This window comes from Cebidichthys violaceus, unplaced genomic scaffold (genome assembly GCF_023349555.1).
Source record: "Cebidichthys violaceus isolate CVI_PGR_0920_01 unplaced genomic scaffold, fCebVio1.0.p SCAF_17, whole genome shotgun sequence".
Classification (NCBI taxonomy): Eukaryota; Metazoa; Chordata; class Actinopteri; order Perciformes; family Stichaeidae; genus Cebidichthys; species Cebidichthys violaceus.
In genome coordinates, this window is record NW_027176340.1 from 5,765,098 (window position 1) to 5,781,238 (window position 16,141).

The window sequence follows — 16,141 nt, forward strand, 5'->3', positions numbered from 1 at the left end:
GATTTTTTTTAATCATTTTTAACAATCGGGTGTGGTAAAGAATTGGTAAATTTAGCACCAAATCTGTGTAACAAATGGTATCAACCCAAACATTGCTGCAGCACCTTAGTGAGTAAGGGAATGGCAATCATATACTTCCATCCTTATAATGTTGAAGCCCTTATACACTTTCCTAATTCATCTTAATGTATTAATTCATTCATTTTTATTTCTGATTCAGGACTAGAACAACTTGCTGAGCTGCATCTCAAATTGGTCTTTAGATTCCCAGATGATGTACACCACTTCTATACACACACACATACATACATATACATATATATATGTGTATATATGTGTGTGTGTGTGTGTGTGTGTGTGTGTGTGTGTGTGTGTATATATGTATATATATATATATATACATATATATATATATATATATATATATATACATATATATATATATATATATATATATATATGTATATATATATATATATACATATATATATACATACACATATATATATATATATACATACATATATATATATATATACATACATATATATATATATATATATATATATATATATATATATATATATATATATATATATATATATATACATACATACATACATACATACATATATATATATATATATATATATATATGTATATATACATATATACACACACACACACACACACACACATATATACACACACACACACACACACACACACACACACACACGACATATACTGTTGACCTGCTATCTCCCCCTAAAGAAAGTTGGCTTATGGCTTTTTGCCGGTTAAACCTACAGTCTATCTGGAGACGAGAGAGACAGGAAGTGCAGCTGGTACCGGTGAATTGATGGAAAATGGGTACTGAAAGGGCTTCAAATATTCAGAATCGATATGTATCGAAAAATCTATATTTTTGACAACACTATTACCGTATCAGTATGTAGTATAGAACTGGAACACGGCCCTCGTGTCAAGCTTCGTCACTCACCTTGGACCTTGACGTATATGAAATCCGGGTTCACACAGAGGGCCAGGTTGCTCGGCAGCGTCCACGGTGTCGTCGTCCAGGCGATCAAAGCCACATCTTCATTCTCAACCAACGGGAAGTTGACGATCACCGACGGGTCCTGAACGTCCTGGAGACAAAAAGTGAAACAGAGATTCAGTCAATTTACATATATTTATATATTTACACAGAGACAGTAACTGTCGTTACTAGTGCTGCATTAGACCACTTGAGGTGTGATGGTGGTGTTTGTGCCCACCTTGTAGTTCTGGTGGGCCTCAAAGTTGGACAGAGGGGTGTTGCAGGCAGTGGAGAAAGGCATGACTTTGACACCTCGGTAAACCAAACCCTTGTCGTACAGCTGTTTGAACACCCACCTGAAGGAATAGAAGAGGAATATAAAGAGGGAAGGAGTGACAAACTGCACACAAGAGGACAGACTCGAGACCAGGGGCGAGTCTGGTTTGTATTGCTTTTAAAAAAGATATACTGTATTTGACTTGTTTTACTCGAGGTCGATTGTGGTTATTTATTATCATCAGTGTACTCCTGTGAAGTGTTTAAAGCATGCAACTAAATTTTCTTTGAGATAATAATCAGGTTAAAGTTGAAGAAATGAATAAGTGGAGGAGATACTTTAAATCTAAATAAATCTCTGATGAAAACAACTTTGTGTTATTAGTATGTCAAATAACGTCTACATTAAATATCTTGTATTCAAGTGACATACACATAATGTATCTTTAAGCCACAACTTGTACAAAGAAGAAGGTGAACGTGACATTCATACCAGACAGTCTCCATGAACCACGGGTAGAGAGTCTTGTAGTCGTTCTTGAAGTCAATCCACCTTCCCATTCGCGTCACTGAAACCTAGGAAATAAAATAAACATATACATAACATATCAACAGGACATCATGATCTTATGCCAAAATGCTGCAGGGGAATTCATTATAAAGTATTATTTTTAGGTCAGTCATCTGTTGCACATGTGAGATCTACCTATGGTGTGGCCTAAGATTGTTAAGGAGCAGCTTCAGTGAACTGTTCCAAATCAGATATGTTTTGTTTGTTTTGATTGACACATGGAATGAAAAAAACAAAACCGGCCCTACAAGTATGGCTACAAAGTTGTCTCACCTCCCACTCGTTGGAGTATCTCATGACAATGTTTCTGCACTGCTTGTTGTACTCAGCAATGCCCATCTTGGCCACATCTGCAGGCCCTTTGATCCCCAAAGTCTTATCGATCTCATACTCCTACAAAAGCAGACAGAAAATGAGACAAATGAATAACGCAAGGATGAATCTGTAAGTCTCTAAAACCTCGACAAATCAAATATTCTTACCACAGGGAGGCCGTGACAGTCCCAGCCAAAGCGCCGGTCCACGTGGAAGCCGCTCTGGTGAGCAAAGCGAGTAACAATGTCCTTTATGGTGCCGGCCAGGATGTGCCCATAGTGGGGTAGACCCGTGGCAAAAGGAGGCCCATCGTAGAAGGTGTACCTGGTTGGGAAATGTTCCGTAACATATTTTTAAAAAAGGTCAACAGTATTTTCTCTGTGATAAAAGAAGGAGTTGGATACGAGATGAGACAAGATGAGCAAGATGTCAGGAAACACCTAAAGATAACAGACAAACAACATTTAACATTTGATGTTTGTGCATAACACTGCTGTTAGCATATTAAACTGACTTCAATGCTTCTTACTACAGTTTGTCAAATGATGGACAAAAACTGACACTCCTAACAGATTAAATTCCGAACGTGTTTAATGGAGTCAAACAATAACTGGTTAGCCAGGAAATGCAACTTTTACATTTGGCAGCGCAACAACTGTAACGCCAATCCCTTAAAACATTCCTTAAACACTGTCAGCATTAAAGACACAGAAAGACAAGACATGACTACGTAGCTGAACCACTTAAGTGTTCATTATCATTTGTAACTAAAAGAATATTAGAAAGCCTTTTCTTAACAAATATGTGAAGCGTAGATTTTCTTTCAGCATTTTCAGATGTTAACTCATCTTACACTTTAACAGCTTTTAGTGTGAATAAGGTACTTAGTAAATCAATCATCAGAAGTAAGAAACAGTTTGGTTTACTTGGGCCTGTTCTTGGACTGTTTAAGGCATTCCTGGAAGCAGTCCTTTGTTTGCCAGAACTGCAGGATCTTCTCCTCCTCTGAGGGAAAGTTGATAGATTCAGGGACTCGCTCCACCATGGCATCTACCAAAAACAACAAAAGCGTTACTCAACAGACTTGTAGAGCAGGAAGACTTTGAAATAAACCACATGCATGTGCCAAGAAGATCACACAACGAATCTCCACCTGTTATAATAATAACAAAGTATTACTCATTAAAATATCCATTATTGGCCCTAAAATTCTTTCACTTTCAGCACACATACATTTCCCATAAGTCAGGACATTAAACCTACATTATAGTCAAACATTAAAATGTGTCTTCTTCAGTAACATTAAATGTCTCCTCAGATCCTTAAGTGTCTTATTAATAGCTGACTTGTCAGCGCTCGATAGTTTGTGAACAGAACATGCAGTCCTTTTGAATATTTTATGTGCTAAACTCTGGCTATCTAATATATTATTTCAAAGTCGAAAGTGTAACCACATAAACTATGCCCAAACTAGTTTATCAGGGCCAGTAAGTCACTTTTTCACAGCAGTTACCTTGAGTTCACAAGAATGACGCCTTCTTGCTGTTAGCTAGCAGGCTAAGCTAGCCGGTCAACGCTTCCGTTGGTTAGCTTGCAGTTACTCGCACAGTAAAGTGTGTTAAAGGCAGCGTGTGGACGCTCACATGTACTATCAGGTGTTCAGTAAAGTGTGACTGTAAACGAACATGTTCCTGTGAATATTGAGTTTAAATGGATGCACTCACGTGTTGTCTGTCCACGGCTGCGAAGAGAGAGACAAGAACTGATGCAAGCTGGAGTCAGCGTGAGCGGAAGTGACGATGTAGCGTAAGGTCTGATTTTTTTTTTTTTGAATGGAAATAAAACGCGGACATTTAACTGACTGTCAAAATAAAATAAAGGAACATTTAATTATATTTTCGACGCCAAATTTACTACATTTTGGAACCCAATGTTGTACTTTTTAATCCACTACATGTATTTTACAGCTTTGGTTACTAGTTGCTTTGCATTCGGATATTTATAAATAAATACAAATAAATAAAATTAATGAATTATTGAGCAACACAGCAGGATATAAAGTCACTGAAATTAGCCCCAAATACAGTCTATGGTTTATACCAGCTGCAAAATAAAAGCGATGTACACATTAATGCAAAACTGATTTTAAACCAGTGGTATTATATACATGATGCTGCTCAAACACAGTCAAAGTTGATGGACATGTTAAGATATCGGCCATAGTATCTGCCTAGACAACTGTTTTTGTTGCTACTGTTTACTATCCTTATGATGCAAATTTTAACATTACATGACTGTACTACTGTTTCGTTTTGTTTGTCATGCGTTTGTTGTTACAAATGGGCTACAACTGTATGTCGTTGTGCAATCCTTGAACCTTGATAGTTCTGAAACGGGCCTTTCTGCATAATGAGTACTTTTACTTTTGGTACTTTAAGTAGGACTATATTTTGATGCTTATACTTTTGTACTTACTTAGGATTTTGAATGCAAGACTGAATGTGGTATTGCTTCAGTTACTTAAGTATAACATCCGAATACTGCTTCCACCACTGCTTTGCTGACAATACTGTTGCAACAGTTTACTTTGATTGTGATCCCACACACAAAGACTCATTTGATAAACTTGGGAAATACCATAGATAAATCTTTTAAAATCCATGTATGACATTCAAGTGTTCTGAGTTGTAACTCATTCGGGTTTCAATGAGATTTCAAATGGATGAGGGCGCTGTGTTTCTTCACATTGGGGTACTGTCGGATGCTGGGACAGAAAACTCCAGTGGTGTGCGTGTGACGACTGGCCAGGTTAGGAGACACCTGGAGAGACTCCACCAATGTAAGGCTGCAGAACCTGATGGCATCAGCCCCAGGGTCCTGAAGACCTGCGCCATCCGGTTGTCTGATGTCCTGCAACACCTCTGTAATGGTAATTTTTTACGTAGTATATATTTCTACTCAGTATATTGTATTCATGCATAAGTCATTTTGCTCTGGACTTTGTTGAACTTCACTGTGTCTCTGTTGTGCAAAATAATAATTCTCCCTCTCTGTTCACATAGATAACTAACTGTGTTGTATGAGAATGTTCCATGCCAAGGCCTTTGGGCCGCTTGTTTTGGTTGCTGGCCGTTTGTTTTCACTTGTTGCTCCTATCAGTCTGAGACCAAAAGTCTGAGACCGAAACGTCTGTAACATCGGCCATCGGCCCCCACCTTTGCTCATTCTGTATAAAGAAAGCTTGTTCACTTTTTTCGAGGTTCTTCCTCACTGAGACTGTACGCATTCTGTTGTGGCGATTGAACCTTCTCTGCGCAGAGAATAAATACTTAAAAGACAACCTGGTTTTTGGTATTATGTATTTCAGCATTAGAAGACTCACGCAAAGCGGGTATAGGAATATTTTCCACCACACCTCTTCAACCTGAGCCTGAGGAAGTCCCGGTGCTGTGGAAGACGTCGTGTCTGGTCCCTGTTCCTAAGAAGACGACTCCATCTGGCCTCAACGACTACCGACCGGTTGCCCTCACATCTCATGTGATGAAGGTGCTGGTCTTGGCCCACCTTCGACCGCAGGTGAAATCATGACTGGACCCTCTGCAATTTGCATACCAGCCTCATGTGGGAGTGGACGACGCCATCATCTACCTGCTGCAGCGAGCTCAGTCGCACCTGGATGGAACCGGTGGCTCTGTGAGAATCACTTTCTTTGATTTCTCCAGTGCATTTAACACCATCCAACCACTGCTGCTGAGTGAGAAGCTGCGGGTGGTGGGGGTCAATGCGTCCACCGTCTCCTGGATCACTGACAACCTCACAGGCAGACCAGTTTGTCCGACTGGGCCGTGTGCTGTCTGATACGGTGGTCAGTGATACTGGAGCTCCACAGGGAACTGTTCTGTCTCCCCTCCTGTTCACCACTGACTTTGTCCAACAGACTCATCCAGCTCTGCTGCCACAAGGACAGATACAGGAGATCGTTCCTGCCCACTGCAATAAGACTTTACAATAAATCACCTCTGGCCAAATCAATCACACATCTATAACATTTGATTGGTTAAATCTTTGCACTAGTTTAGTTAGTTCATTTTAATATTATTCTATTTCATTGAATATATAGTGCATTTTATATTTAATATGTTTTACTTTTATTGCTTTACCTGTACCATAAATGCTGCTGTAGAATTTTTTTTTTCCCCTTTGCCTGTCCCTTTGGATTAATAAACTAACTATCCACCCATCTATATCACATTTAATCAACAAACTCAAAGCTTCAGATTTAACTGGCAGTAAGTGACCAGCTTGATGGAAAGTGTTGCATCACATTTCTAAGAGGACAAAGCAATTTTACCTAAGGAGCATTTTTTAAATCCAGACATCCTTATTGCATTTAATATCGTTTGGCCTTTGCCTGTATTTGAGTAATCCTCATCTTTTGTAATTTTGATGAATGATAAATTAAGACTACAGGAATCCCAGGCAGCCTATCAAATGATTCATTCCTGACATCAAACTGAGGGAGTTACAATAAAAACATCTGATGTTGGTTTGTTAACAAAGCATAGCTTTATTGTGAAGGTGGAAACACAGTCTATAGAACGCTGACAGACATTGAGGTGACCGGTTGGCAGACTATTTCGCTTGAACTGCCTTCTGTGCCGCCTTCATGCCCTTCTTGTTGTGCTTCTTAGCGAAGCGCATGTTCCTCAGGAACTTGGGGTCCACCTGCAGCAGAGAAAGAAAACAAACAGCGAAGTGAGCAGTGTGAGACGTGCTGCACAATTCCACAATCTATTTTTATAAATAAAAATAAAATTAAAATTCCAACACAATTAAACAAAAGCAAACCAAACCACTCTTTAGTTTGCATTTGAGTAGTGTTACATATCAGGTCTCTAAAAAAACTAACAACGTTGACAATAACTTCTGTAATGGACGTGGGTTAGATAGAGAGGAGAATTTTGCTTAGTTTTATACTTGTGAACAATGCTGCAGGGTCAGCCAAGCAAAACGGCACTTATACTACCACTTATACTCTGAAAAAAATAAGTCAACGTTGCCTCAATACAATAAACACGAAGACGACTTCAAATAATGCTTTCAGCTTCTTTAATTGTCTTGTCAATTTTTCAGCTGCCTGTATAGCTTTAACATTTTTGACGATGTGATGATAATTTTGGATTTAACAGCAGTGTGAACAGCTTTTTATCGAAATAATTTACAATTACTAAATTACCTCTAAAATGAACCAATAGGCTAAAAAGAAAATGTATCCTGCATTATTATCCAGATGAGTGGGGACACATGGAGCTACTGATCTTCCTCTCAATCAGAGCATTAACCCACATCTAAGTAGTCAGTAGTCTGATTTCTATTAAAAGAATGTATACAAAAATCCCTATTCCTGTAATTGAGGAAGAAATAGACTGTGTGAAAGACAAGCAGCAGGATGTAAGGAAGTAGTACTAGTAGGGATGTATCATATTCATAATAACAAAAACAGACTGGCAGAGCAACCTCATTAATTCTGATCTGGTTTCCACAACTAGTCCGTTTAGAGGATCTTAGCTTGAAGCTAGTCCGAATGCTATCAACACACAAAAACGCAATGAATCATTAATATATAAATCAAAGAGTAAACCATGGATCCAATAAAAGATCTGGCTAGAAGAGAAGTCTGATTACTGGCATGCTGCATGTAAACAGAGGCTATGCAAGCACCATACTACAATGCACACCTGATCTCTCAGTGCACATGCTCAACATCCCATCCATCAACACAGACCTGTAGCTGTACACACCCATCAACACAGACCTGTAGCTGTACACATCTATCAACACAGACCTGTAGCTGCACACATCTATCAACACAGACCTGTAGCTGTACACATCTATCAACACAGACCTGTAGCTGTACATACCCCCTTCAGTGACTCGTAGCACAGACCTATAACTGTACACATCTATCAACACAGACCTGTAACTGTACATACCCCCTTCAGTGACTCGTAGCGCTGAGATCTGGGCTTCTTGATGCCATTCCTGTGGGCTTTACGAGCTGTTGAGACAAGTTAAGAAACAATTAACACGAGACAGCAGGTCCATTTGTGTCAACAATCAGCTTTCTATATTCTTATAAGCCATGCATGAAAAACTAAAAGCTAGTATTGAAGTATTCTTAACTGTCTACCATTAATGTAGCAGCTGACACATTTAAAAGTTATTGATGAGTACTGTGACAGCAGCCATACTTACACTGGTTGTGGGTTGTGTGATTCTTAGACTTCGCCATTTCGACACTGGTTAATCTGAAGAAAGGAAAATCAGACGTTGATTTATTTATAATCACAAATAATAGCACCTACTTCCATGCTAGCTAACGTTTGAATCGCTAGCTGGCAACCAAGAAAGCTGTGTACGATGTGAACAGAGAAGCACTCAGAAGACCACTTCGTAGTGAAACGGTAGCAGTCAAACTGTGATGCTTAAATGACCACGAGACCAACAACACACATTTACAACTTAAACTAGCCAGGTTTAGGCTGCGTGTTGAACTGCTGCCTGGTCGCTAGCTGATATGCTACAGGCAGCGTTAGCACTTTTCAAATGTAAAATTCGACCATAAATGAGGAAAACATTTCAAACATAGTGGGGTGGAAATATGACCAGTAAAGTGATTTATCACAATCGGTTGCTGTTTTTGTGCAGGAAGGTAAAATCCACTCAGATTGATAAAGATTTTAAAAGTCCACATATGTGGGGAAAGCTGTATACCTGCCACACGAACAGACGACAACCGGAAGAGAAAGGAAAGCTAACCCGGTAGAAGAGAAGAAGAAGAAGAGAGAGGAAGTCAGTCTGATTTGTTTTAGTGGCATCACCGCCTGTTGGTGGTTTTTGGTATGACAGTGAGAGCCCACAGCTGGCCACAGGGTGTCACCCTCTGTTCATATGACACCAATATATTTATGATAGCAACAAGAAATTAAATGTGTGACTGTATACACACACACACACACACACACACACACACACACACACACACACACACACACACACACACACACACAATGTATGAGTCATGTTAACAAACGTTAACACATGTGTCTTCATTAGAAATGAAAGTGTGGAAATTACACGACTTCCTGTATCTGAAAAGCCATTCCTTTTTCTTTCTCTTCCACCAAGTTAAGTTTATTTTGTCTTTCTTTTTTTTCTTTTCATTTTCTTCCTTTTTTATTTGTTTTTATTAGTTACTACATTTGTGTAGCAGAACTTTATTCAACCCCTAGTTTGAGAACTGGACATAACTACCTAACTTCATATATAATATGACACTATAACAATAAAAAAAAAAAACTACCTTAAACATGTTAAAGTAATTTATAGTCCTTTATCAGTCGCTAAAGGGACCTCTTTCTTTAGTACAAGTACTTTTACTTTTGATACTTTTGAGTACATTTTGCAGTACTTCTGCACTTTAACTTAGGATTTTAAGGGCAGGACTAGTAACAGAACGTTTTTATATTATTTTGTTGGTACTTTTTAAGGAGCCAGATATTTCTTATACCACTACTTTCTCACTCAACCATTTCTTATGCTTTATTTAAGCCTTGAAAGCTCTGATTCTGAAGATACTACCAGAAGGTCTGCATACAATAAGTGCCACAGAGACAGAAAATAGCCTAATAGAAACATTGAATATAAAGAAATATTATTTTAGTTTCTTTTATACCCTTTATCTCTCTTCCAATGTGGCTCTTTAAAGACTCTTTGTAGGGCTCTTACAAAACCATGATCTATTTGAGGGTGGCTGTATTATCAGCAGCAGCGCCTTCTAATTGTTCCCAATTGAATAAGGTTTGTGGTTACACATAAGCCTAAAAGGCTTTCATATTTTGTTCCATTACATAAATTACTCCTCTTAATATCTCACCAGATGTGTAACATTAGCCCCTCTTGAGTTCAGTTGATTGCATGTGGTTAAGAAATCATACAGCCTGTTGATTTGTGAAGAATTTATTTTGGAACCAAAATAATTTGCCTTTGATTAAGACAGAGCTCAAGTTTCTCATCAACCTATTGCAAAACGTTAACAAAAAAAACGTGGGATCTGATGCTTGCACTTAAATCCAGGTCGGCCATCTTTGAGCACTCACTACCTGAATGTCTCTCTGAAACGGTGAAGACGTTAATAGTTTCTAAATGCAGTGTGAGGGAATTGAAAGTGGGATAACGTCATGCCATGCGGTGCGGAAAAACATCTTATCTGAAGGCCCGTTTCTAAAGGAAAATGAAAAATGGATTTAAAAAAGTCAGGAATGATTAGAATAAAACACAAACAGTGAATCAGAATTATAGATCTTTAAGTCATCATCATGATTTCTACTTTGTAAGTCTCATAGTTTGTATTCACACTGGCAGCGTGGCTCTATTGATGGCGTTGTTGGTCTGTTTGTATTCATGGTTCCCAGACAAAGTATCCTGATGACTTTATTGATCTCCTTCTTTTTTTGTTTGTTTGCCTCCACTATGATGTTTACATATCTAGTTTTGAGTGAAATGTCTCAATAACAGATTTGCCATGAAACTCAAACTCAATCAGCATGTTAGCATTAGCATTGTGAGCATGTTAGCAGGCTGATGTTAGCATTTAGCTCAAAGCCTAGCTGGGCCTCAGGACAGCCTCACAGAGCCACTATAATGCCTGTGGACTCTTGGTGTCATTAACTTATTTTATTACCATTTAGATTTAAAAAGGAACACATTTTAAGTTGCAACTCATAGCTTTAGCATCCTATCTTAGTGACTCATAACTTGGATTTACCATGAGTATGAGTCAAATTGGTATTTATTTTTCCCAGTAGAAATAGGCTTCCATTTCACTGTGTGTATGTCATTGCGGCATTAAAACCGGGGTGTAAAACAGATGATGTGCGATGATAAACTCTTGACAAAGTCTTTGGTGCTTGGACTCTACAGGGAGATTTGTAATGGAGTGGCGTCTGCCCTGAGCAGCAGCCAGATAAATCCCCCGTAGAGTCCAGACACCGGTGGTGGTGGTGGTGGCTGATGAGGCTGATAGAATGATGAGGTGATGAAGCTGATGAAGCTGATGAATCTGCGAGGGCGGTGATGGGGAAGCGGAGGGTTGCATAACAACAGCATGAACGTACTGAAGGTAGAGACAATCATATTCAAAAGAGACAGCAGCAAGATGATATAGGCTAACTATGTCATTGTTTCCTTGTGCTATTGGAAAAAGGAGACCAGCTGATCTAGACAGCTGTTATCATGATCAACAGCCCTGAACAATGACAGCAAGGAAATAATGAGAGAGCATTTCGTGTGGAGTGATTGGCAGACGTATGAGAAATAAACTACGGGCTTAGACATGCAAGAGTGTAGTCTTCCTGTCTGAACTTACGCTAGAGCTTCATCGGGTGCCAATAGCATCTGCCTAAAATAATAACTACAGTATAATGGAAAACCACAGACGAAGGTTTCGGTTGGATTAGTTGCTAAAAACCTGAATGAAGTCTGGTGGAGATGATTTGAGATTTCCTTCTGGTGCACCTCTCAAAGATGCAGATTGAAGAGCCAGTCACAACATTGTAGCCAGCATGCGGTGAGAGGATGGACAGGTTGTAAAGCAGCCAGCATTTATAGACAAATTCACAGATTTGTTGTGGATGTCTCTCTCTCTCTCTCTCTCTCTCTCTCTCTCTCTCTCTCACACACACACACTTGACCATACACTGACAGAACCAAGTGATTTTTCTCGACATGTCCCGAACATTTCCTCTTCTTTTTTCTTTCCTTTCTCTTTCCTCACTCCTCTCATTCTCAGCTGAGGTTGGGTGAATCCCTGCTCAAGCAGAAGAAATCACGCAGCGGCATCCTATATTTAGACCCCTGTTTGATCATACCAGTCTCTCCGCTCCACTCTGCAGCGCTCGGCTCTGCTCAGTTAATTACAGTTTTGGGTACATGTTTTATTTCATACTTTCTCTCCTTGAAAGTATGAAAGAGAGAGTTTCCACTTCCTGTGAGATTCTTCACACATGTTTTTTTTTTTTTTGGTGGTGTGGGAGTGTGAGTTCATACCACGAAATGAACACATCGCTGTGAATATTTTCTCAGTATTATCTCTGTGAAATCTTTATTAATGAAGCGAGATAATCTCACTCTGTTCACTGAAGCTCACAATTATCATAACTCTACCCAGCAAGTGATGCTATGCGAAAATCAAAACAAACAATTGTATAAAAGAACTTGTGTGTTTGAGTGTGCTCATTGTTACCACTTGTGTATTGTTGTGGGGGGGGGGGGGGGGGACAACAACTGAAAAGTCATGTAATATTTAAAGGGACAGTGTGTAGGATTTGGTGGTAATCTAATGGTACCGCAGTTTTGCACTTTGCCGCAGTTTCACAAGTGCGTTGGAGAACAACAGCGGCCTTCAGGTAACATCAGCACACAAACGGCTCTCACTAGAGTCAGTGTTTGGTTTGTGCATCCTGGGCCAGGAAACATGGCGATGCAGCATAGCATGGCATTCAAAGCTGATGAAAACACAACGATTCTTAGTTTCGGGCGAGTATACTCGAGTATAGTAATGATTATTATATTCCATTTCTGCCAATAGAGCCCTCAAAAAGCTAACTGCCAGCTGTGGTCGTCGGATGTGAGCGTTTATTCATCTTCTCGTCAAACTATTTTTTCCCTGGATATTTTTGATCTTTGATTGTCATCAACACACTTTCACTTCTCCCAAGACCGACACTGATTCAGAATACATTTCATTGTATCTTCTCGGAAATTCTAAATGTGGAACCAATTTTCCATATGAGGAAAAGAATCACCACACACGCTCATCCATCATTGTTTGTGTTTATTAACTTTTTGCTATATTGCTTCCCTGATATTTCCTTGTACATTTGATATTACAAAAAAGTTAAATTACTTTTGCATCTTTATTTGATGATCAGTTTGATGGAATGATCTTTTTTTCTCAGGATAGAAAGCTTCAAAGGCCTTTAAAGTACGATCTAATGTCAGGAAGATGTTCTCATCTAGTGACATTACATAGCAACGTCACATACAGTGTATGCGGTATGATGATGCTTCTGCAGAATGAGCAGCGTCTTCAGAGATGCTGCACATTAACTCCCACCTATAATGAAGTCTATGGGGACCACCAGCGCTGCTCCGTTACTTCATCCATTCTCTTTGAGGGAACAGAAGACATCACATGCTGCTGGGCTCTCTGTGGCTTTGTTTCTGTGTCTGTTCTTTGTCTTTCACTCTGTTATTTGTTTCACACCGTACACTTGTTATTTCTCTGCCCTCACCCAGTGATGGCGGTACCTGTACTTAATGGAATAATTCCACCGAATCCTATTTCATCCTTCTGCTCCTACTACATTTACTTTAAGAGGGACAGATTGTCCAGTTTACTCCACATTTGATTTTACAGCCACAGCTGCTTACTTTCCAGATTGCGTAAGATTTTACACCAGATACACTCAATGTCCACTTTATTGGGTACACCTGTATAATCTAATAAAATCCCCAAAAAATCCCATTAATTTTAACGAAGCTCATAATGTTCAGCGCTTGGTGACAGTGTCGGAAATGTTTTCATGTATATGTTTATTACTGAGGTCATAGTTAAAGGTGTTACTGGACTGCATTACACTGAGAAGTGTTTCTAATTTTGAACCCACATTTTTGAACTCCAAAATCCTCAATGATAACACAACAAATGTATGAACACATCTATTAATTATGAATGTAGAACTTACCTTCTAACCTCTTAGAACCTCTTCTCTGCTTTATTGCATTCACATAACCCCCCTTTCTCTCATTCATGACCCACCTACTTTCTCATGCTGTCTTTTTCTGCAACTCCAACTCTTCTGCTCTTTTCTCACTTTGCCCTTCCCTCTCAGGTTTACCCCTGAACTCCCTCTGTTGCTCTCCGGCTCCCTCTTTTGCACTGCTCCCCACCCACTTTCATTTCCTTTTCATCTGTGAGAGGAAATCTTGTCTTTGAGCAGCGCAGTCAATCCCTCGGGGGACTCGCTTCACCTCAACACATGAAAGAGGCTGCTTATCATGTCTCTGGGTTTTGGAGGCATTATAGAGAGGCACAAGCAGGCACAATGGGAGATCCGTTATTTGTCGCATACACAAGTGCAAATTAATATAATAAGTCGGGGAAAAAACAGCAGGATATTGAAGATTTGAAGAGCCACAGTGTATGAAACGTGTTCTCTCCTTGGCTTTAAATTAGGAGTTGAAGTTTTACGAGCCCACGAACCAATGGTTAGTATTTTTGAATGAGATTGTTTACTGTAAAGTCTTCTTTTATTAATCAAATCAGCTCTTTTAAAGCCTACATCATTTTTCACGTATCTGTTACAGTAACATCAATGCCATTCTGACAGAAGATGTGTAAAGATTTCTGATGTAAAACTCTTTTGGTTCACTCTCACCACTCTCATCAAATTCATTTCTTACTGCTTTAAAGTCAAAGCTCTGATAAACCTGCTGCAACAGCAGAAAGACAAATTTAGCAGCTAAGAAACCTGATATTTACCCTCAGAGTTGATGGAGAGAAGTAAAAAAACAAGCAAAAGAGAGAGGTAATAGGAGAGTAAATATTGGACTTGCACTCACCAGGTGGCAGGAAATCAGACTAGGCCACCAGAACACACACAATACAGATCTTAAAAGATGAATGCCCTCTGATTCACTGCCATCATCTTCCTACTTTGCTAGATCTGTGAAAAATATTGACATAAAAACGGCATCAGTAATGGCGACAAGCGTGCATTAGATAGATGCAGGTGTACTACTTGTACTAAAGTATTACTTTGAAAAGTTGACAGTTTTCCATTGACATACATACAAATAGAACATATTTTGATACATACTGTATAAACATATTTTTCCATATTTCTCATTCAACAAAGTTTTCAAACGTTAAAGTCTGTCTCAACACAATCAGCTGCACAATACCATTGTCTAAATAAAACAGACAATGGTCTATTATATCAACGTGATATCCAACACATCCAATATATTAGATGTATATCCCAAGATAAGGCTTTCCCCGTATTTATGATAAATTACCCCGTAAAACTGAGACACGCTGTTATTTCTTCCAGTTTTAATTACGGAAATGTACTCGTCCGCGCTACGCTTTCAATCAAACTAATTCAAATCTCGGCAGACAGAAAGCGAATGTGAGCCAATGAAAATGATTACATTACCTCGGTTTCTTTTCAGCGCCGCATTGTGAATGGCTACTGATTATAAAGTTCTGTTTCAGAGCGCTACAGTCCTTCACACACAAATATATGTCAGCAATTAACTTTTATTCACGGCATACACATTCATTATTATATTTGAAAGGGCAGACACTTTTTAGACACTGTCTCATTATTGGAGACTGGCTGAGGGAAACATGAAGAACTAAACACACACATAAGAACATTAATATATATTATAATACATGAAATATGTTGTGTATAGCTTTTGTTGTAGAGCAGTGCTTTTGATAAAATACTGTACGTACAATGTACAAATATACTGTATACTATACGACTCATTTATTGAAACAGCCTCTTGAATATTTTCTAAACTGTAAGTGCAATTGTCACAACCGTTTCATGAGACATCACAACTCTATTGTATGTCTGCAGAAGGCAGTAACTCACCTGAAACATTTCATTCGTGCATCAAACCCGAGTCATTGTGTCAGTAAATTGGCACCAAAATGAAAAGTCTTACTGATCAAAATGTTTAGATGTTTTTTTCTCACCGTGGCATTCAACCCTTAACATGTTTCTTACAAATAAACCTCTTTCTAGTTTGACATTTTTGCCGACGCCGACTGCTTACTGTAGCCTTCTATTCCTGAATGTCAG

At 38.9% G+C, this 16,141-nt stretch overlaps 2 protein-coding genes across 2 annotated transcripts in view; both read right to left on the minus strand.

The window, feature by feature from the left end:
* The window catches only part of iars1 (isoleucyl-tRNA synthetase 1), a 42,922-nt gene extending 38,928 nt beyond the window's left edge, over positions 1-3,994 (minus strand). Inside the window, exons 1-7 of the mRNA XM_068712327.1 lie at positions 3,929-3,994; positions 3,131-3,254; positions 2,372-2,528; positions 2,163-2,282; positions 1,812-1,894; positions 1,281-1,398; positions 1,004-1,151 (exon numbers count right to left, since the gene is read on the minus strand). Of these exons, the coding sequence (XP_068568428.1) occupies positions 1,004-1,151; positions 1,281-1,398; positions 1,812-1,894; positions 2,163-2,282; positions 2,372-2,528; positions 3,131-3,249 (745 nt within the window). The 5' untranslated portion in view covers positions 3,250-3,254; positions 3,929-3,994. The remainder of the gene's footprint in view (positions 1-1,003; positions 1,152-1,280; positions 1,399-1,811; positions 1,895-2,162; positions 2,283-2,371; positions 2,529-3,130; positions 3,255-3,928) is intronic.
* Positions 3,995-6,747: 2,753 nt separating this feature from the next.
* On the minus strand, positions 6,748-9,035 carry rpl29 (ribosomal protein L29). Its single transcript, XM_068711726.1, has 4 exons — positions 8,979-9,035; positions 8,460-8,512; positions 8,198-8,262; positions 6,748-6,929 (listed from the first exon to the last, which is right to left on the minus strand). Exons 2-4 carry the CDS (start codon positions 8,494-8,496, stop codon positions 6,837-6,839), a joined length of 195 nt encoding a protein of 64 aa, XP_068567827.1. The 5' UTR covers positions 8,497-8,512; positions 8,979-9,035; the 3' UTR covers positions 6,748-6,836.
* Positions 9,036-16,141: the final 7,106 nt, after the last annotated feature.

Bases quoted from the DNA above. Each gene is read 5' to 3' on its own strand.
- rpl29 (XM_068711726.1), bottom strand. From the start codon at position 8,496: ATGGCGAAGTCTAAGAATCACACAACCCACAACCAGT. The intron at 8,263-8,459 runs GTAAGTATGGCT...TTGTCTCAACAG, and splicing joins TCACACAACCCACAACCAGT to CTCGTAAAGCCCACAGGAAT. The intron at 6,930-8,197 runs GTATGTACAGTT...TCTCTGCTGCAG, and splicing joins GCTACGAGTCACTGAAGGGG to GTGGACCCCAAGTTCCTGAG.